This window comes from Rhincodon typus, chromosome 4 (assembly GCF_021869965.1).
Source record: "Rhincodon typus isolate 14 chromosome 4, sRhiTyp1.1, whole genome shotgun sequence".
Taxonomy (NCBI): Eukaryota; Metazoa; Chordata; class Chondrichthyes; order Orectolobiformes; family Rhincodontidae; genus Rhincodon; species Rhincodon typus.
The window spans coordinates 95,560,760-95,584,787 of record NC_063335.1 but is presented as its reverse complement, the minus strand read 5'-3'; the positions used below and the strand labels follow the sequence as shown (position 1 = coordinate 95,584,787).

The 24,028-nt window shown below is 40.8% G+C and overlaps 1 protein-coding gene across 1 annotated transcript in view; it reads right to left on the bottom strand.

Annotated features, from left to right (window-relative positions):
* tg (thyroglobulin) overlaps positions 1–24,028 on the bottom strand; it is a 299,968-nt gene that overhangs the window by 4,642 nt on the left and 271,298 nt on the right. The window contains exon 45 of the mRNA XM_048596176.1: positions 19,200–19,381. Coding sequence (XP_048452133.1) covers positions 19,200–19,381 — 182 coding nt within the window. The remainder of the gene's footprint in view (positions 1–19,199; positions 19,382–24,028) is intronic.

Here is a 24,028-nt window from a genome sequence, read left to right as displayed (position 1 = left end):
AAATCTCTGTAGGTCTGGCAGCAAATGTGGAGAATGAATAAGGGTTAACATTTTGAGTCCAATATGGATCTTTTGCAGAAGAAGCAGATGCTACCAGATCTGGTGGCAAACATCACACTGGCTATATTTTTCCACCAGGTTTTTTATTTCAAATTTGTCCTCATCAGCTACTAGTACACAGAACATGACCATTGATCAACCTATAATGAGAGATCTGCTAACCATTTCATATGTCACTATTTTCTACAAAAGGAGAATAATTCAGACTTTAAAGCAATTGGGGAATTAAAGTTGAAGATGATGAAACACATCAAAACTTCACAGTGGCCTCTAGAGTTCCTAAAGCATTAAATGAGAGAAAAGAAATCATTCATTTCCACAGAGGTTAAGCAATGCATTTAGTCTCATATGAGGATATGTTTTGAACAAATAATCCCCAGTTGGAACAAGTCATTATAATGTACTAAAAGACATTTCAAACCGTCCATACTTTGCACAAGAGAATATTTAAATGTCAGACATTTGATGATTTCCTTTGACATCTTCCAGTTGAGTTCTCACATTTCTCATGGGGGTAAAGCTTGGGTCATCTGCATCATATGGATTGTTACATTCTTGAACAATGTAATTGTATCCCACCTTAATAACAGCCTGAAATTGCTAGATAGCACTCAATACAGATCAGTCACTGCAGTGCTCTTGCTATGGCACTACGCAAGGTGAAGAGATTCAGATAATATAACATTTTATTTCAGAATAATTATAGTGTTATAATTCTATTCGTAAAAGGCTCCTTTGCGTGAAACTCATCTCAAGATGAATTTTGATGGAAAACCTAGTCTTGAAAGAAGGTACTGGCATGAAGGTGATCAATGCCCCCATTTTAGACAATTTAGTTGAGTTGATCCAATACAGGTTATTGATATTGAAATTAATAAAGAAATCTGAAAAAAACCAGCAGATCAGCATTTGTGGAAAGAGAAACAGAACAGTCTCAAAGACGAGTCAAATCAGACTCAAAACATGACTTCTGTTTCTCTGCCAGATCTGCTGAGCTCTTCCAGAACTTTCATTTTGATGTCAGTTCTTGAGCAGTTACAATACTTAGTATTTTTTTAACAGCAGAAGTCTGTTTCTGAGACCTGAAGCAAATACTTGTCTGGGACTTTCAGGAGGTCATGTACTTAATTACGTTTAGAGATTACATTCACAAAATTGGTTGGTCGGATATCTGACATCTAACAATGTTCATGGGTTGGATAACTTTTGATTTGGTTTATTGTTGTCACATGCTCGGAGATACAGAGGACAGCACTTTCTAGGACCACATCAACTGCGGCCAGATAAACAGACTGAGTGAGACATCACTAGTCCTGGAACTGATAACTAGTAGAAATTCTCCTACTCTTATCTTTCTGATGAGATATTAAAACAAGATCCAGTCCATCCTTTTTTGGAGAACTTTTGAAAAACAGAGCAGAGTGTCCTCCTCATGTTCTCATCCAAAGTCTTTCAACAAACAAAGCCACCAAAAAAAATCAGGGATTCAGGTCGTTATTGCTTTTTTGGATCTTGATGTGTGTAACCAGGCAAATTCTAGCTGTTTTGATTATAGACCCTCGCAGCAGTGAAGGGCAGGGAGAGAGAGGCAGGTAAGAGGGCTGAGATGGTGCCTTTGACTTAATACATTTAGTAGTTTCAGGAGAGGAGACCCACTTCTATCTCTCTTCCCTTAGACTCACCTCCCACTACCTCTCATCTGTAGACACATAGGAGGCTGGAAAAACACAGCAAGCCAGGTAGCATCTGGAGGAGGAGAAGTCAACGTTTTGGGTATTACCCTTCTTCAGGACTGGATGTCGGGATAGAGGTAGCTACAGATATAGGAGGGAGGGAGGGTAGCGGAATGGTGGTGATAGGTGGACACCAGTAGTAGTTACAACTTGGTTGGTTGATGGTGGGGGGGATGAATCCGGTTGGTAGCTGGAATGGAGGGGAGGTGGCGGTAGGTGGAATGGAAGGGAGGAGATGGGGCTGGAAAGGGAACCGGGCGATGGGTGGGAAGGTTATTTGAAATTAGAGAACTCAATGTTAAATCCTCTGGGCTATGGGGTGCCCAGGCAGAAGATAAGGTGCTGTTCCTTAAATTTGCATTCTAATTCACTGCGACACTGGAGGAGGCTGAGGATGGACATGTTGGAGGGTGAGTGGGGGGGAGAAGTTGAAATGGGTGGTGACCAGGAGGTTAGGCTGGCTAATTTGGGCCAGGCGAAGATGCTCGGTGAAACGGTCTCACCGACGTAGAGAAGACCACATTGGGAGCACTGGATGCAATAGACTAGGTTGAAGGAGATGCAGGTGAAACTCTGTCTCACCTGGAAGGACTGTTTAGGGCCCTGGATGGAGGTGAGGGAGGTGGTGAGCGGGGAGGTGTTGCATCTTTTATGATTACAGGGGAAGGTACCGGGGGTTGGAGTGGTTGGTGGGGAGTGTGGTGTGAACTAAGGAGTGGCGAAGGGAATGGTCCTTGCGGAAAGGAGAGCGGGGTGGGGAGTGGAAGAAATTCCAGGTGGTAGGGTCTAATTGGAGTTGGCAGAAGTGTTTAAGGGTGGTACGTTGGATGCAGAGGCTGGTGGGGTGGAAAGTGAGGACAAGGAGGGCCCTATCTTTATGTTTATGGGAGGTTTAGAGCTGAGGAGTGGGGAATTGAGGGGGCACAGTGGAGGGCTGTCTGGATGACAGAGGGGGTAAAAGAATGTTGTTTGAAATAGGAGGACATCCGGGATCCTTGGGAGTGCAACATCTCCTTGTCAGAGCAGTTGCGACGGAGATGGAGGAATTGGGAAAACGCGATGGATCTTTTGCAGGATACAGGGTGGGAAGAAGTGTAGTCCAGGTAGCTATGGCATTCTTTATATCCTAGTCCACTACGCTCCCTCCCTTTATCTGGAGTGGCCCCTACCCCCACACCCAGTCCTGAAGAAGGGTAATACCCAAAACATTCACTTCTCTTCCTCCAGATGCTGCCTGGATTGCTGTGGTTTTCCAGCTTCCTGTTTGTCATCCTTGGATTCCAGCATCTGCAGGTTTTTTTAATCTCTCATCTCTACTCGGATCCCTCCTTGAACTTGGGCCTCAGTTGAGTACCAACAGTAGCCTTCCTTTTCAAGCTGCTGTAGACATACACCTTAGACTGACTTGCAGGTCTCCACAGATAAGACTTCCATCTTGGGCTCCTTGATCCTGATAGCCTGTTAAATGCCTGAATGGCACAAGTTGTGAAATATGTCTTCTCAAACAAAATGATTTTTTGCCAACCATCACTTACACAAAGTCTGTCCTGTGTCAGCATACGTAGTAACAATCACTTTGTTTCCAGATTATATATTTCCGTGTATGTGTGGTACAAACGATCATAAATCATTTAAGTTTCTACAATGGTAAGTGGGATGATTATGAAGTTGTAGCTGGTATGGTCTGGTTTGAGAAACCTTTTCTCTTGCTGAAGTTCTTTGAAAAATTACCTTTACTGATTTGTCCGCTCTCTATTATTGTAAGGCTCAAACAAGTGCAATTGTGAACCTGATATCTCTATGATGGATGAATGTTTAATTCTCCATATTACCATAAATTTAACCTATACATCATCATGAAGCTACCTAGAACACTGCAGGCATGTCCTCTCCCATAAAATGTGAAATCTGATATTAGGGATTGATGGAATAGTCTTGTCATTTGATATTCCTATTTGAAAACCACATTGTTGAAAAGGGATTAAGATTAATATGCAAATGTGTGGAAATTGCAATTGCAAGATTCATCTGCTCACCACGTTCACACTTTCCAGAGAATATAGATAAGATGTCCATCATAGATTCTTTCACAATCATTTTTCCATAAGACATTAAAACTAGGCCAGTTTGTCTTTACAGATAAAAACTCCTGGGGGACTTTTCGAAGAAGACATTAGAGTTATCCTTAATAAAAACTGAAAGAACTGTAGATGCTATAAATCAGGAACAAAAACAAAGTTGCTGGAAAAGCTCAGCAGGTCTAGCAGCATCTGTGAAGGATAAACAGAGTTAACGTTTCGGGTCCGGTGACCTGCACCCAGTTCTAAGGAAGGGTCACCAGATCCGAAACGTTAACTCTGTCGTTTCCTTCACAGATGCTGCCAGACCTGCTGAGCTTTTCCAGCAACTTTGTTTTCGTTCGTGATTAGAGTTATCTTTCGTGTCCTGACCAGTACTAAAGCCTCAAACACCAATGAAATAGATTATTTCTGCATTATCACAGCTGTTCACATTTTCAGAGAATCATAAGGTCATAGATGTCTATAGCACAGAAAAAGGCCATTCAGTCCAACTAAACCGCACTGGTCAAAAACATTTACCTAACCTAATCCCATTTTCCAGCATTTGTCTCATAGTCTTTAATGTGTTAGCATTGCATTGCACATCTAAGTACTTCTCAAATGTTATGATGCAAAGGGTTTTTGCCTCTCCTAACCTTACAGGCAGAGTTCCAGATTCCCACCACCCTACGGAATGAAAACATTTTATGTCACGTCCCCTCTAAACCTCTTGTTCCTTACCTTAAATCCATGACCCTTTGTTATTAATCCATCCATCAAGGGAAAACAGTTTTTCTCGTCTACCCTGTCTATGCCCCTCATAATTTTATCCATCTCCATAATATCTCCCCTCAGTCTCCCTGCTTCAGTCTATCCAATTTCTCTTCAAACTAAGACTCTCCAGCCCAGGCAATATTTTTGTAAATCTCCTCTGCATCATCTCCAGTCCAATTGCATCCTTCCTATAATGTGGATTCCAGAACTACACACAACACTGTAGCTGTGGCCTAAGCAATATTTTATACAACTCCAGCAGAACTTACTGCTCTTAAACGCAATACTGTGGCTCATAAAGGCGAGTGTCCCATTTGCCTTCTTAACCACTTTATGTCGCTTCCTACTAGTTTAAGAGACTAGCAGACAAGCACAACATGGTTCCTCTGATCCTTGGTGCTCCCCAGGGTCCTACCATCCACCTTGCATTCCCATGCCTCGCTTGGCCTGTCTAAGTGCATCACCTCACACTTATTCAGATTCAATTCCCTCTGCCACTGATCAGGCCATCAGTCAAGCTTGTCTTTATTCTCCTGTAATCTAAGGCTATCCTCCTCATTATTTACCACCCCATCAATTTTCATATCATCCGCAAACAACCTGATCATCCCTCCTATATTTAAGTCTAAGTCATTTACATTTATCACAGACCGCAAGGAATCCAAAACTGATTCCTACAGGACCCACTGGACACAGGCTTCCAGTCACAAAAATATCCCTCAACCATCACCCTCTGCTCCCTGCCATTCAGCCCATTCTGGATTCAATTAGCTAAATTTCCATTTATCTATAATACAATGCTCCCACCTCTCTTACACCCTCACCATTGCACCTGCAACTTTTATACTCAGGAATGTTGAGCTGCCAGTCCTTTCCTTCTTTCAACCATGTGTCGGTGATTGCAACAATATCGTATTCTCACAAAATCAATACAGTAAGTTCATCCACCTTACCAGTCCGGCTCCTTACATTAAAGTGGATACAATATAGCTTTCTGGACTTCCCATACACCTTATCCTGCCCAGGTCTTCTACCACCTACTGGACTGTCCTAGCATTCCCACTTTATCTGATTGGACCTTGCTCCTGACTTTACATCTGCTCTGTGCCCCCGCTGCCAGACAGTTTCAAACCTCCCCAACAGCATGAGAAAACCTCCCAGCAAGGATATTGGACTCATTCCAGTTCAAGCACAGGCCATCCAGCTTATACAAGTACAGTCCCAATGATCCAAACATCTAAAACGTCCCTCCTACACTATCCCTTTAGCAATGCATTCATCTGGCCTATCTTCCAATTCCAATACTCAGTGACGTGTGACACTGGAAGTAACATGTAAATTTGTTTATCTGTCTTAACTTTTCCCTTTCTTCTGTGGGAAAAATTTCATGCATCTGCTAAGTGTATACATACACGTCAGTATGTGGGCATTTGTGAATATAAATTTCCACATGGTTGTAAATCTTTCGTAAGTACAGTGCTCAAATTTCATAACCTCTATCATCATTAAATTTTATTTTGTTTAGTTCTGATATCCTGTGATATCCTACAAGGGGAGGTTAAATATGTGGCAGTCATTGTACTGGGGAGGTGATGCCAAAGTGATAATGTCACTAGACCAGTAACCCAGAACACTGGGCTAATGATCTGGGAACAGGGGTTTGAATCCTTTCATGGCACATTCACATTCAATACAAATCTGCAGGAAATAGCTGGCTTAATGCTGACTGTGAACCATTGTCAATTATCATAAAAATCCATCTGGTTCATTAATGGCAATCTGCCATCCTTCCCTGGTCTGACCTACACGTGACTCCAGATCCACAGCAATGTGGTTGGCTCTTAAGTGCCTGCTGGATGGGCACTAGATGCTGGCATGACCAGTGATGTTCACATCCCATGAAATAAAATAAAAATTAAAAACCACAAGAAGTCAGTCTGTAGGTAGAGCAAGGAAGTTGCTGTTTATTGCAAGGGGAATAGAAAATAAAAGTTGGGAGTTTTGCATATTGGTGAGAGCACATCTGGGGTAGTGTGCATCGTGCTGTCCTCCTTATTTAAGACATGTTGAAGTTGTACAGGATGTTGGTGGGGCCACTTTTAGACCACTATGTACAGTTCTGGTCACCCTGCTATAGGAAGGATATTATTAAGTAGGAGAGGGTTCAGAAAATATTTACCAGGATGTTGCTGAGACTGGAGCATTTGAGTTATAAGGAGAGGCTGGACAAACTGAGCCTTTTTCACTGGAGCTTGGGAGGTTTGGGGGTGACCTTATAGAGGTCTATAAAATCATGAGCGACACAGATAAGGTGAATAACAAGGGTCTTTTCCCTAGGGTGGGTGAGTTCAAAATTAGGGGGCTTATTTCTAATTTGAAAGGAGAAAGATTTAAAAAAAGACATGAGGGGCAACTTTTTCACACAGATTGTGGTTTGTGTGTGGAATGAACTGCCAGAGGAAGTGGTGGATGCAGGGACAGTTACAGTATTTAAAACACATTTGGACAGGTACATGAATAGGAAAAGTTCAAAGGGATATGGGCCACACGCAAGCAATGGGACTAGTTTATTTTGGAAAACTTGGTTGGCATAGACAAGTTGGACCAAACGGTCTGTTTCTGTGTTATATAACTCTGACTCCATGACTCTATAATTGTATTCAAAGTGGTGCAGAAAAAGTTCATTTGACTGAGTTTGGGATTATTGTATTGTCTCATTAGGAAAATGTGGATAGGTCTGGCCTGTATCTATTGGAGTTTGGAAGAATAAGAGGAGATCGTATTGAAACGTTTAAGGTAAGGAGTCTTCCATTTAAGGTGGAGATGAAGATAATATTTTTCTCTCAGAGATTGATTAGTCTGTGGAATTCTCTTCTTTAGACAGCAGTGGAAACAGGGCTTTTGAATATTTTTAGGACTGAATTAGATAGATGCAGGAGTTGTAACAGGTATACAGGTGAATAGGACAGCAGAAAAATGCCAATCCAGGTCATCTTGTGAGCGTGGAGCAGAAAACGGACAGAGACAAGTCAGGGCATGGTTGTACTTGATCACTTTACAAACCCGATAGAAGAGATGGGCTCTCAGAGTTTGCAAAAAAACCCGGCTACAACCCAGGAATCACCAACACAGAAGGAGGGCCCTGAACTTAGAGCTCAGAGAAGAGGAAGATATCATATGACTGAAACCTGACCAGCTCCCTCCCCAGTGCAGGTCATCCCTAGATCTCTGGTATGAGTCTGAGCAATCTCTCTCGAATGTTTTCATAAATCACATTTAAGCAAGTTCTTCTAAGTAGAGTTGGAATAAATGTAGGTGCCTACACTCAATCTTCTGAATTCCAATGAATATAATCCCAATCTACTCAGTCTCTCCTCATAAGCCAACCCCCTCAACTCCGGAATCAACCTAGTGAACCTCCTTTGCACCCCCTCCAGTACAAAATTACATGAACTCCCTCCAGAGGACCCAGGATGCATTGGGAGTCATTGTGGAAGAAATGAACAAATAACTTGATAAGAAGGCCACTGAGGTTGAAAAAATCTGTGGCAATCATTTGCTCAATCAGGTCTCTTCATGAGGCTGAAAAGGAAAATCAAACCCACCAGGAGGGGAAAGACACCCTTGAATGGTGAACTGCTAAATTAGAAGAGCAACTGAAAGAGGAAATAACGAAGGGTGATGTAACTGTGATGTACATGACTCAGTTCAAAAGTCAGTGTGAAAGCACTTACCAAGGAAAAGACCAGGCAGTGAGAGCAAAAGGTGTGGTCGAATCAGGCCACCAGTTAACCCATAAAAACATGGTTCTTAAGGAGATGGTTAAGGACCTAATTCAGATCACTGCTCAGTGGCTGATCACGTAAAATGCCACAGAGAAATAGAAAGTTTAAATCACGGCCATCATTCCAGAGAGGGATGATATGCACATATGGGGATGTTGAGGTGAAGATGTGGAGTAGGGACGTTTGGTGGAAGAATAATCTGAATACAGATGATGGGATGTTTAATCCTGAAGGTGACGATCACCTCCCATCACCTACTGCATTGCCTACTTAACCCCACCTCCATCCCCATCCCCAGGCGGAAGCCATTGCCATGAACCCTATCACCATGGCCCCGGCACTGGTATCAAATAGTCAATTCACATACAATATCTGTAGGTATGAGGGCAGGGTTGACTCCAGGATGCGCAACAATGATGTGGCGGAGCTGACAGCCCCATGCCTACGAGCTCCAACACAACAAACAGTACGGGACAAAGAGCATTAACTCTGCAGGGTCCTGGGTGCCAAAACAAAATGTGGGGGAAGTGAATGGCACAATGTTACAGATTGGGGAGGAGAAGATGTATTTCCCTTCACCTCACCTAGAAAATCTTACAAGCTAATTGGGATGTTGCAAAAACAAGGGTTCCTACAGTCCCACTTCTGAGCAGTAAGCATAGTTGGAGACTCAGATCAGTGATAAACCAAACATTGCATACTTGGAAAAAACTAACAGTCTAGATAAGAGATAGTAGGAACTGCAGATGCTGGAGAATCTGAGATAACAAGGTGTAGAGCTGGATGAAGAAGGGTCTAGGCCCGAAATGTCAGCTTTCCTGCTCCTGTGATGCTGCTTGGCCTGCTGTGTTCATCCAGCTCTACACCTTGTTATCTCAGTCTAGATAAGAGTTTGAATTGCTGCATTCTGAATGTACATTTAAAGCATAATATCCAATTTGAGGAAATGGCTGATTTTATTGAATGTATAGTTAAAAGGCATTTTGCAGACTTTAATAAAAACATTTAGAGCTGATAACAAAGGTGCTGAGGAAAACTTGTGTTTGAATAAGTCTTGTGTCTGCATTACAGTTTGTGTGTGATTTTTATCAGTGCGTCTATGTCTTTAGATTTGTATTAGTTAACCCTGTATGGTCTGGTTCTCAGCTTTGTTAAGTTGTTTGTTTAAAATATGTAGTTGTATATTGAATTTGGTTAAGTGAAGTATAGGTTGTGGTAAAATGGTAGAGGAGTTGTTAAAGTACTTGCTTTGCTTTGACGGGGAGAGTGAGTATCTGGAGATACTTGGGTTTAACTTCAAAGGATATATGTGGCTGTGAAAGATTGATTGTTAAACATAGAACATTTTTTGGTAAATTCTTGAGAATTTATCTTTTTAGATCATGAGCCTCACAGTGTCAGGGACCCGGGTTCGATTCCACCCTTGGGCGACTGTCTGTGTGGAGTTTGCACATTCTCCCTGTGTCTGCGTGCGTTTCCTCCGGGTGCTCCAGTTTCCTCCCACAGCCCAAAGATGTGCAGGTTAGGTGGATTGACCATGCTAAATTGCCCGTAGTGTTTAGGGATGTGTAGATTAGGTGGGTTATAGGGGGATGGGTCTGGGTGGGATGCACTGAGGGTTGGTGTGGGCTTGTTGGGCGAAGGGCCCGATTCCACACTGTAGGGATTCTATGTTTCTATGACGATGTGATATAGGAACAGGAGGTCAAGTTGGCCCCTTAAGCCTACTCTGCCATTCAATAGGATCAAGGCTGATCTGGCATTCCTTATGTCCATTTTCTTGTGTTTACCCCATAAACCTTAATTCTCAACTGATCAAGAATCAATCATCTCAGCCTCTCTTTCAGTTTTAATTACAGTTTCTGTAAGAGAGAAGATTAATGACTGTTGTATTAATCTGTTTCATTTGTTTTCTTTTTGACTGTTCTAATTTAATTTCAGTTTTAAATTAAGAGCGAATGAGAACAAAATTAAATGCCGTAGTGATGGCGTATGGGAAGCTTTCATGAGTGAGTGTATGTCTTATAAATAACTTGTGTGGATTTTTCCTTGGTGTGTGTCAAGGTTTAATGTTATTCCTAAATTGTGATTCAAATAGTGATTGATTTTAAACTCAGATGAGAGTTGTGAACTGAATTAACTGTGTAATTTGAAACAAAGTAAATGGGGGGAAATTCCTTAACATTGGGTGGGGTTGCCGACCACAATCTCTGCTCAAGACAGATATAAAGTAATAATGATCAACATTTTGGAAGTTACTTTGAACACAATTCTCAGAAAGTAATTGGAAAATTTAAAAATCAGTATATAATTTTGAATAGTATAGAATATTGAAATACGTAGTTTGAGTCTGGAATAATCCTAGTTTACTCTTAGTCCAAGGCGTTAAAAAAGAAAGGGAGTGTCAGTGGTTGGAACCAGGGTCATCAACTATGAGATCATTGATTCGAGTTGTTAACCTGGGCCAATCAGGGAGCCCTGGGTGCCCGATATAAACAGGAGATTCCGACAGGCCCCTCAGTCTAGGGACTGGCTCTGAGCTGTCTGGTCAGAGCCTATGCAGTGAGCACATGCCATAAAGAATGGCTTGGTGATAGGATACCGGCCTCTATGCAGTTATTTCAGGGAGTTTGGGATGTGAAGGACATTTTACAGTGCTCTTTGTTTAATGAGACCATATGTTCCTTTGTTCCTTAGCATTCTTTAAGGAGCAGTAGCAATGTCATTATATTTGAAAACTTTTTGTTCTGTTTCTTCAGCTCTGTTTCTTTACACATCTAATTTGCTGATTGAAAAATTCACATGCAGTGAAGATAATGAAATTCAATTTTCTTTTAAATTTCAATATACTTCTGGAACAAGTTAATACATTTGGCTACAAGCCGAAATTGCTGAAGAAACTCAGCAGGTCTGGCAGCCTCTGTGGAGAGAAAACAGAGTCAAAGTTTCTAGTACAGTGACCCTTCTTCAGACAGAAGGCCTTCTGTGTTAACATTTCCAGTATCTGCAACCCTTTGTTTTATTTTAGTACCTGTTTTACTTTGGTTTATCTGTTAAAATAGATGGATCATGAATCGCAGACCACAAGCAAGTCTAGCAGCTTCAAGATTGTTTATCACAATATAATTATAGTTGGGACCTAAAGGCTTTGCTTTTTGTATGAAAAGTTAACTCATTCAGACTTATCTGATACCTTTTGAATTAATTTTTTTGTGATTAGTTAAACTTAACCTCCATACCAAATGTTGGCACTTCTGATTCTGATAATTTGACTTTTAAAATGACCATGCCTGGATGTAACTCATATAAAAGAGTTCTCAAAGTGTAAGGGGATAAACAAATTTTAAATTATTGACAAGTAAAGGATAATGCAAAGATAGTCTGTATGAGATTTTATCATATCATACTTAAATTTGGGATAGTTCCTATAAAAGTAATATTCATTTTGTTTGTTAGCTGTAAGTTGGCAAATGGGACTAGATTAATTTAGGATATCTGGTCGGCAAGGATGATCTGGACGGAAGGGTCTGTTTCCATGCTGTACATCACTATGACTCTATTTCTACTTTCCTGTGTTTACCCTGCTATGTGAGGTAATGTAAATGTGAAGATGTAAAATCTGTTGGTTTAATTCCATGGATTTAAATGCCAATAGATTAGAAATTAATTAAAGGATAATGGCTGTTATGTGTTCATGAGTTAGGTGATCTGTAAGTGGGGAGATAAATCTGGGGAGTGTCAATGAAGTTGCCACAGATGATAGGATTTTTCCATTGTTTTGTTATCTGGGATTATGGTTATGAAGTCAAAACCTTAGAAGACCAGAAAATGGGGATAAATAGAGACCTGTATGTTAGCCTATGGGTCAGGGATGTCTGCTATGAACACTGTAGACCTGGAAAGAATAAGGCTTTGATAGGGTAGGTGAAGCACATTCTGCCCTAAACAGTAACCAGGAATAGCTCTCAGGCAGGGCAAGAAGGAGCAGAGACAGACATCGACACTGTAAGGGTGCTATAGAGTCATGCCAACACTATAAACCAACTGGTCATAGGTCAAAAGAACATGAGCAACCAAGAGTGGGAAAAAACTCTGAAATACTTATGGCAACTGGAAATTGCCACAATTGAGGTAAATGCTGGACGTGTTCCATCCTTGATAAGTAACAAATAACTCAATAATCTGACCATGTGATCACAAAATTCCAATGTAAAATTCCAGTGTGATATTAGAAACTGGACGAATGTCCGATTTAACAAAGAATGCTCCGATCATGGTATTACAGATGCTAATAGAGTCACCCAGTGTCCTAGGAATGAAGATATTCTTGGTAGATAATATTGGGGTTATTAAAGGGAGGATATTCATACAACAGAGGAACAACCAGCCCTATACAGTGGCCCCGTGGTTTTATCACTGAACTGTTAACCCAGAAACTCAGGTATTGTCCTGGGGACCTGGGTTTGAATCCTGCCAATGCCAGATGGTGGAAATTGAATTCAATAAATATCTGGAATTAAGAGTCTAATAATGGCCATGAATCCATTGCTGATTGGCAAAAAAAAACCCCATCTGGTTCACTAAGGTCCTTTAGGGAAGGAAACTGCCATCCTTATCTGGTCTGGCCTGCATGTGACTCCACACCCACAGCAATGTAGTTGACTCATAACTGCCGTCTGGGCAATTAGGGATTGGCAATATATGCTGGCCTAGCCAGCGACACCCTCATCCCATGAATGAATGAAGAAAAAAAATGACATCAGTCATAAGATTTGGAACCACCCTCACTAAATGTAGACAGACCAACTGAGTAATTGTGTGCCCTTGTCCTCTCAAACTGAAAGCAATTTGTGGGTTAAAAACCAATGTAATGTCCATAAACTGTACATTAGAAATAAGTTAGGAGGAACAAGACCTAGTTAAACTGACCTCATTCCATTAAGGAAAGTTAACTTGTCCAATCGACTAGCCATTTTTTTCCCCCCAAAGTAGTTACCTGTATAGGCACAATGAAACTAATAGACATATACGAGAGATCAAAAATCATTACTAATGCCACCAGGAGAAAATTGAGCAATTACAAGGAGAATTATCTAACTGCTCCAAACAATTGAGGAAATTGGAGAGGAAACTAGAAAGAGCACACAAAACCTATGTCCTGGCAGAGCAGGAAATGGCAATGATTTTGAAGAGATGCAGAAAATGAAAGAAGCAACTTGGTGGGATGACATGTGGGATTGCAGCACTAATGTAGAAATACTCTTCCTCTCTTACATTGTTGTAGCTATTGTTCTTGTAATTACATCAAGTTTTTGTTATGATCATGTTTAAAATATGGAAAAGGATTAAAAATGGGCAATTTAAATTTAATGTAGCTATGATGTAGAGAGAGGTGATGAATAAATTAAACATTCAGTTTGATGTGCCATGATAATTAATTGTGCATTTGTAAACTACTGTACAATGAATTGTACCTTGGTCAGGCTGTACTCTGGGAGATGGGGATGCCTAAACTTGGTGATTCCATATGTTTACAATGGGGTCATGGGGAGCACTGTAACAGGTGGAGAGGTAAACATAGCTGCAAAGTGCCAATTAAGGACACCTTGTGAGCTTGGAGCAGAAACCTGACAAAGACAAGCTGGGGCAGTTGATCACTTTCCAGACTCTGTACAAAAGAATGGCTCTCGGAGTATGCATAAAAAAACTAAAGCCTGAGTAACGCTATTGCAGAAGCAGGGTTCTGAGCTTGGAGCTCAGAGAAGAGCAAGATAACCATATTAAGCGACTGAAGCCTGGCCAGCTCCCTCACCAATGCAGATAATACCCAGATCTCTGTAATGAGTCTGAATAATCTCTGTACTACTACATTCTCATAAATCACAATTAAGCTAGTTCTTCTGAATAAACTAGAAGCGCATTAAGTTTAGGTGTCTTTATTGTATCTACCTAAACTGATCCAGCAGAGGATTGGTCAACAGAGTCAAATGATATATGGAGTAAACAGGAAAATAGAAGCCACAATCAAACAGTCATGATGTTATCATATAGCAGAGCGGGTTTGAGGGGTTAAATGACCTGCTTCTCCTCCTAATTCAGAGGGAAGTACCATTTTTCACAGTAACTTCAGTAACGGGACTTCTGGCCTTCATCACACAATCTGGAACATAAGCGGCTCATACAAACTGACATCTCCATTCACCCAATAAATGCTATCTGCTCATGATGGTATTTCCAGCTACAGCACAGAATTCATTTTACAGAAAATCGAAAAAAAATTTAACAGCTCAACAGGCATATTTTACAATACCCAGGAAGTGATGCAGTGGAACTAATTGTCAAGCGATATCTACTTTTCCCACAGTGATAATAAACTTGAACTCCACACAGTAAAACAGTTCGTACTTTTGGTACGTAAACCACAGCAGATAGATGCTCTAAATATAACACACTAGTTTTGTCATTAGCGACATATGTCAGCGTGCCAGCTTTGCTTTTGGTAATTTTTAGAAGGTAACATTTTCCCAGTTTTCACTTTTGTCAATATTTTCCTGTCTCCAAAAGGTATGACTCATCGTTACATTGACAAAGCAAAAGTTAATCTTGACATCTGCCCAGAAAATGAACATTTGCACGCAATTTTGTGTTGAAGCTGATTATGTAAGAAGATGAGTCTTTTATATAAAGTCAAAGATAAAGAAAACAAACTCTCTGAGGTAGACAATTCCAATGATTCACAATCTCTTAATGAAGAAATTGTTTAATCTTCTGGTTTAAGCCAGTACCACTGCTTGTACATTGTGAAACCAGTCTGGAGCATCTTGGCTGTGGTTTTCTGTGCATGCTTTTTCCTTGAGCCTGCTTGTTCCATGTCTCTTCAGTATGGCTTATGCATTGTAATCTTCCATTATTGTACATCCATCTGTTGTCGACTTTCAAATACAATTTATTAGTATAGTGTCTAAGACCTCTCTTCACAGGCTCATTCTAGACCGGTCTCTTCACTCTTGATGATGACAGAGTTGCATCATCGTAATTTACATGAATCTCATTATATTACCTTTCCCCCTCAAAATCTATCTCTACTTGGTCTACATTACTTCAGTTTATTTTTATGGCTGTCCCACAGCCGGTGATAATCATACTGTTGTCACTTTAGCTTGAGTAAGACTAATGCGTTTCTATTTGTTCTGTATGTTCTTTTAGGTGCACTGGCTATGTGACATAGGGATATACCCAATTTTTCGTGATGTTGGGATTTGCAGTTAGGATCCAGCCAAAGTGTGATTAGGAGTGGAGTAACTGTGTTAGATGGTGAGAATGAAGCGCAGTACCAGTCTACTGTGGTTTTGGAGCCAGGCGTAATGTTCCTGCCTATTCAAAATCCACGAATACAGATCTTTTTGGTTTTTGGTTAAGTGGTGTTTCAATGGCATCCTTAAGATCAATTACTTAGCAGCATCCCTGGAAATACTCCCAAAGTTAAATCTTGTGTCACAAATGACAATTAATGCTAACAAACTTGCCTTTCTGGATTAGACTTAAAAGCAAATACAAATATCTCAGCAAGGGCCCAACAATCACTTCCCTAGCTTCCCACAAAGTTCCAGAGTACACCTAATCAGGTCCTGGGAATTTATCTACCTTTATGCATTTTAAAACGCTCGGCACCTCCTCCTCTGTGATATGGGGCTTTATAAAATTATGAGCGGCATGGATAAGGTTGAATAGCCAAGGTCTTTTTCCTGGGGTGGAGGAGTCCCAAACTAGAGGGAATAGGTTTAAAGTGAGAGGGGAAAGAGTTAAAAGGGACCTGAGGGGTAATTTTTCACGCAGAGGGTGGTGCGTGTATGGAGATGTTAAAGAGTGCTACTTAAACACCAGAGGAGGCAATGGCATTAAGGCATTTATGATGAACTAGTAACCCAGAGACCCAGATAAATGGTTCCGGGCTTGACTCCTACCATGGTGGATGGAAGTTGAATTCAATAATAATCTGAAATTGAATGTCCAGTGATGACCATACAACTGTTGTTAATTGTTGTTGAAAATGCATCTGATTTACTACTGTCCTAGAAACTAGAAACAATAATGTCATACTCAGCCCTGTTGATCCTGCAAAGTCCTTCACTTTTGCTAGTTCCAAAATTGAGAGCTGTCTCACAGACTAGTCAAGTAACAGGCTGATATAGTCATACTCATGCCTTACATGTGCAATGTGACAGCCAGTACCATCACATCCCTGGGCATGTCCTGTCCCACAGGCAGGACTGACCCAGCAGAGGTGGTAACACAGTGGAATATAGTGGGAAGGTGTTGCGCTGAGAGACATTAACATTGATTCTGGACACCATGAAGTCTCATGCCATCAAATCAAAATGTAGACCTCCTGCTGATGACCACGTTCCACCTCCCAGTCTCCTCAGCTGATGAATCAGTACTCCTCCCTCTTGAAAACTATTTGAAGGAAGCAGTGAGTGTGGCAAGGTTGCAAAAGGTACTCTGGGTGGGAGACTTCAATGTCCATCACCAAGAGTGGCTCGGTAGCACCGCTGCTGATCAATCTGGCTGAGTGCTAAAGGAGATTGCTGCTAGACTGGGATTGCAGGAAGCGGTGAGGGAACATGTTTGAATTGAAAACTTTGCAGGGCCACGTGGAGAGAGCAGAGGTGTAGCACTAGCTAATAGTTCTTTCAGAGAGTTAACCCAGGAATGAAAGGCTAAATGGCCTCCTCCAACAATCTGACCCTAGCACAGCCAGAAATAAATATAACTCAAAATGCAATTTTAGCAATTCAAGTATATCAGTTTTGAAGACTGTTGTAAATGCATCTTCAGTAAAGCTAAACATATCACCCTCAAGAATGTGGCACCTCTGTGTGCATTCATAGCTGAGAGCATCTCAGTTTTGAAACTGACTTTGCACTGGTCAAATGCCTTGGCCAATATGATGGCTGTGTTACATGCTTTGTTACGGTTATTTTCAATAAGAAATGTTTGGGAAACTTTAAATGATCAATTGTTTAGGAAAGATCATCTCATAAAGAGATTGAGGAAAGTGTCTCCATTGTAAAAGATATGACTTATTTCCAGGAATAACAGAATGAGAAGTGACTCCTCCTCCCAGCTCTTGGTCTGTGAAATTTAAGTCACAGCATTTTCGTTATGGACCTAAATAGACTTTGAATGCAATAAAGATTTCTTACGTCTGGAACCCATTCAGGAACTGAGCTCTAGAAACCCACCATCCCCTAAATAAAATATAAAAATCTCCTCCATTTCCCCTTAATCCTTTTATCAAATGCATGACATCCACACTCCCTGATAGCTGACCTCACTGCTAAAGGAAATGGGTTCTACCTACCCACACTATTGTGGAAACTCAAACTTTATGCACTGCAATTAAATGTCCCTTCAGCCAGCTCTGCTCCAAAGCAAACACCAGAGCCTATCCAATCTTTCCTTGTAGTTAAAATGTCCTGTCCTTGCAATATCCTGTAAATGCCTTGTATACCCTCTTGAGCAGTGATCACAATTTCCTGCAGTGTGTTGACAGGAGTGTCACAGTGCCCTAGCTATTGTACTATAAGAAACATGGCACCTGACTTGCAGATAAGCAAGAACATAATGTATAAATTGTAAAACTGTTTTCACAATGGTGGTTAAAGGATAAATATTAACTAGGTCATCAAAGATAACTCCCTTGCTTTTCTTTGAACTACTGCAATAGATCTTTTACAGGAACCCTAGATGTCAGGACAGAATCTTGATTTAACATCTCATCCAAAACAGAACCATTCTACAACACAACCATTCTACAGTACAGCCCTGGAGAGTCAACCTAGATTGTGTTTCAGCCCCTCGGTGCTTCAGAGGCAAGATAGACACCAACTAAGCCACGACTGACACCAGGAAAGTTTGGGTCAGAAAGAGACCTCTTTGGAAAGCTCCAGGGAGTCTGGTTAAGTTTAGTTTGCAGGTTGTGCATGGCTGCTTGAGTTTCATCCGAGATTAGTTGAATTAACTCAGGAAGTAAAAACTCACATCAGAACATAAGAACTAGGAACAGGAGTAGGCAATTCAGCCCTTCAAGCCTGTTCCACCATTCAATGCAACCATGGCTGATCTCAGCTCAGTCACCACTCCATTTCCATGCCCATTCCCCATAACAGTTTGATCCATTGCTAACTTAAAATTAATTTCCTCCTTAAATTTACTCAATGTGCCAGCGTCCATCATACTCTAGGGTACTGAATTCCATAGATTCATGACTTTTTCCGAGAAGTAATTTCTCCTCATCCGTGTTTTAAATATGCCACACCCATCCTAAAACTATGACTTCTCATTTTAGAGGACGCATTCTATGTCTACTCTGTAAATCCTCTTAGCATCATATATACCTCAATTGGACAACTCCTTATTCTTGCAAACTCCAGAGACTACAGGCTTAAACTGCTAAATCTCTCTTCATAAGACAAAACCCTCATCTCTGGAAGTAATCTAGTGAACTTTCATCCTCTAATGCTTGAAGGTGGGTTTTTTTCAAAAATTCTATTCCAGCAACGTGGCATTAACCAGTAGACTGACTTTATGTCTATGGGCATTGAATCTGGCAGTCACTGTTGCATCGAAACTAAAATAAATGATCCAAGTCATTTGCATCCATATGTTGAACCATGCAATGTACCATGTGAAAATATGTCTGCTCGCCTCTTCCCCTTCAGAGCTGCATGAAACTATCAAGGATGTGAGAGAGACATTATCCACGTTCTGTACAGTGCCCTTACCGTGTGGCGTTCTCCAAAGCCCTAGAGAAGGCAGAGTAGTCAGCCAGAGAGTGTTGTAGCAAGTAAAACCAAGTTGCTGCATTCTTGATGAGCGAGTTTGAGTTTTCTCCTCCCAGTGCATTCTGAAGAGCTTCATAGAAAGCTGTTTTACTCATGGAATTCCTGGAAGATTCTTCAAGTTTCTGGATAATACAAACCACAACAACCCCTAAAAATGTGAGTACGATTGATCAATCTTGTGAAAGTACATTCCAACATTTGAAAAGAGTTAGAGTTTAGCGCTCATCGCACTGGGGGGGGGTGTCATACATCCCCAAGCTGCTCAAATGCAAACATCCCATGTCCCACAAAAGAATAACGAAAAATTTGGAACTGGCAGATTTGTTCCTCACTTTGATTCAACTGATCTCTGTGCTTTACAGCACTATGTGTGATGGAAGAGATTCCTCCCCTGTGACGAAGACACTTCGGATTGCTTTTATCTCTATGTTATGAGACGACTAAATTGTTTCATTCTGGAAAATATATTATGGTCTGTAGGAGATGAATTCTTCTTCAGGGTTCAGAGTCTCTACGCTCATAAAAATTCAGACCCAGAAGAAATTGAGAATAATGGCGGCTCTCCCAGATATCATGACCAGATATCACACTCATATCCAGCTTCAAGTATATAGAAAATCCTGTGTGGGGTACCTTCATGAGGAGTCATGGGCTGTGGTGAAGAGAAAGCAAACTGAAGTAGGTGAAACATTGATAACGCAGTGTGTAGCTGGAGGAACACAGCAAGCCAGGCAGCATCAGAGGAGCAGGAAAGTTGACTTTTCGGGTCGGGACCCTTCTTCAGAAATTTCCTGCTCCTCTGATGCTGCCTGGCCTGCTGTGTCCCTCCAGCTCCACACTGTGATATCTCTGACTCCAGCATTGGCAGTTCTTACCATGTCTAGGTGAAACATTGACTGCCTCAGTCTCCTTCAGCCATGCAAATGTGGAGGAAAGATATTAACTGATTGCAGAGGAGGTAAAATGCCCACTAGCTCTAAAACTAAAAGCTGCATCTGAACATTATTTAATTGAAAAGGGGAAATGAAGAAATGTGCATCTGCATGGTGCCTTTCATGATCAATCTTAAGGTTTCCCCCAAACATCCCCCCTCCCCCACAGATAGGATTGGGGCATTACTGGTTGCATATTCTAATGTGCCAATCCTATCTGTGGGCATTTCCACAGGAAGGATACTTTGAATCAGAGGAGGTCAGCTCCATTGTTGGCAACAGTCAGGCATGTAATATAAATATTTTCTTTTGAACCTTGAGCTAAAGGTAAAATAAACTTATGAGAAACTCAACATTCCTGGCAACAGAATTAAACCTTCTTTCACTTCACTTTTGAGCTTCTGTGATACAAAGCTGCAGCAGCTTTCCAATGGGTGCCCGAGCTGTTGGCAGTGTACTGTACAGGAAGATTAAACAGTGCAATGGACAGGACAGTGAGGTACAAACAACTCAAGGTCAAACAAATAACTAAACCAGGAAGTTGTCATCTCTACAATGCATGTACACAAAAAGGGTGACACTTCCTAGAAGGATCTGTTTGAGCGAAACCCTCTGAACTTTCTATGAGAGACTGCACACCACTTTTTGAATGAGTAATTGTTAACTTACAGGCTTATGCGACAATATTAAAAAATTAAAGAACTGATACTGCTTTCTCTGACTCACAGCCAGTAACCTGTCAGCATTGATGTTAAGAATAGACTGCTGATGGGCTCCGGGATAATTTTGACGTTTTGAGCTGACTGACTTTTGGTTAATTAAAACTCATAGGTTAGAGACCAAAACAAGTACATCAATATAATTACTCAGTCATCTGTTAGGATAGCCATGTTATTAAAATGCTAACACTAAACTAATAATTCGTACATTGACTCTAACATAAACACAAAAATGCTGAAAATACTGAGCAACTCAAGAAGGATCTGTGAAGAAAAACAGAGCCAATATTTCAATTTTTGTTTTGGGTCTAGGTTCCAGCAGTATTTTGCTTTCACACAAATTCAAAAATCTGCACTAAGTAAAGATAACACTTAAATATTTTTTCACTCTCTCCACTGACTTTATTTACTTTTTATGACAAAAGAGTGCAGTAACTTTTATGTTCTTCTTAGAAGGGACCATTATATCAGATGCTTATTGTTGATGTAAGGGAACACTGTCTGCCTTTTGCTACTTACAGTGTGCTCCTCCTTACACTATTGTCACAGCCAAATCTGAAGTCCCTGAGCTTCTCCTCATAATTTAGAACTGCAGCCTATGAAATGGTTGCCATTTATGCTTTGAACCTGTGTGAACAAAGACATTTTGTCTCAACTTTCTGAATTGGGAGAAAATTTCATGGCAGCTCCCCTCGAGTTCCTGAATGTGTATGGCATCATGTTTTACTAGTTTCTATTAGCCAACTGGCTAGCAGAGTGAAAGGGAAACTCAGGAGTTAAAATAGCCTCAAACTGAAATTGTTGCGGGGAGGCTTTGATACCTGCCATGTCCCCAGCCCAAATGGACCCTGCTGCCAGTAAAAATTTGAAAGCAAGGAATTGTAAAATCAAGCCATATAAATGATGTACAATATGCACTTCAGAGATGTGAATTAGGATCAATGAATAAGCAATTCAGATGCCAGAACCTGCTGTGCCATTGAATAAGGTCGTGGTTAATTTGATTGTAGCCTCAAGTCCATTACCTTGTCCGCCGCTCCCTATAAGCGTTGACTCAAGAGTCTGTCTTGCTCATTCTTTAAAGTATTCAATGACCCTGTCTTCCCTAACCTTCGGGAAGAGAATTCAACAGACCAGTGATGCTGTGAGGCAAACGAAGAATCTCTCTATCTCTGTCTTAATTGGAAGTCCTTTCAGTTTTAAATTGTATCCCCTAGTTCTTCTCTCTCCTGCATGGGAAAATATCTTCTCAGCATTCACTATCTCCAGTCCCTTCAAAATCTTACATGTATCCATTAGAGAATTATAAAATCATCACTCATTTTCTAAACTGCAATGGATTTAAGCCCAGTCAGTCCAATCTTTTTTTCATATGATAGCACCCTCACTCAGAAATCAATTGAGTGAATTAATAATTACATCGTTTCCTAAATAAGGAAACCAAACTGTATACAGTAGTTTTGATTTTGGTCTCACCATCACCCTTTGCAACTGTAGCAAAATAGTCTTAATTTCATCATAAAAACAGAAACGATGGAGAAACTCAGCAGATCCCCAAGAACGCACCATGGATCAGTAGTTAACGCTGCTGCCTCACAGCGCCAGGGACCCGGGTTTGATTCCAGCTTTGGATATCTATCTGTGTGGAGTTTGCACATTCTCCCAGTGTCTAGGGAGTTTGCCGGGTGGTCTGGTTTTCTCCCATAGTCAAATATGAGCAGCTTAGGTGATTTGGCCATGCTAAATTGCCCCGTAGTGTCCATAGATAGATTAGCAATGGGAAATGTGGGGTGCCAGGAATAGGTTGGGTGGGTGTGTGCTATTCAAAGAACCAGTTGAGACCCTTTATCTGCAGTATAGAGACTCTATGAAAAGCTAATAAAACTGGTGAATGAGAGATTCTGGTCCGATCTGTCTCATATACTTCAAAATGGAGGCACAGTAGGAACAGTAGCATTTATTTCCAAGAAATACATTTTTTGTTTTACTGGGCTTCTCTCTGGGCTAGTAGCACAAGTGGAGAGACAAACAAAGCTAATGTTTAGAATCCAACATGACTCTTCTTCAGTACAGAATTTTCCCCACTTTTATGTCCATTCACCTTGCAATAAAAAACAACAGTACATTTGCCTGACTAGTCACCTGCTCTACCTGCATACTAACTTTTTGTGATTCATGCGCAAGAGCACCCAGACCCTTCTGTACCACAGAGTCTTGCAACTTTTTCCTGCAAAAATGGACAGGTTCACATTTTTCCATGTTATATGCCATCTGCTAATTTTGCCAACTCACTAAATCTACCTATATCCTTACATAGACACTTTGTGTCCTCCTCAAAATGTACTTTTCTATCAGTATTTGAGTCTGCATCAAATTTAGCAAATGTACAGTCAGTCCCTTCATCCAAGTCACTTATAAATGTTGTACAGTCCTGAGACCTTAGCACTGATCCCTATGGCATTCAACTTATCACATCCTATCAACTGGAAAATGATCTATTTAACAGCCTGGTGTGAGGATTCCTGCTTTCAGACTCCCCTTCCTTGAATAGGAATTGTTATTTTCCACTCTGATGGCTCATTTTCACAATGTAAACATCACAACTAAAACATTCTACTGTCAATGTAGCCATTTTGTTTCAACAAAAGGATGAAGTCCATCAGCTTCCTGGGAACTTGCAAACTTTTAATGCCAATATTTTTTCAGTGCCATTTCCTTGGTGAATGTAATTATTTTAAGTTGCCCCCTCCACGCACCTTTTGTATTTCTGGGATGTTATTTGTATCTCCTACAGTGAAGACAGAATCAAAGCACTGATTTTCACCAGCATCAACTTTAGTGAGTGTCACAGAGGGTTTCTCTCCGTGAGCCCACTGAGTTTTCTCATCCTATTGGAAGATTGGCTCTCTTTCAGCTATACCATTTTATTCTTAAGTTATTCAAAACGGTGCAGATTGTGGCGACAGTTGAAGCTTTTCACTGTATTTTACTGGACTATTCTCAGTAAAATACAAGTGACAATAAATCATCGGTCATTAATTATGCACCATGCCTAGAACCCTAGAATGTTAACCACTGAGCCACCATGCCTTTATGGCACCTAGCTCATTGTATTCTC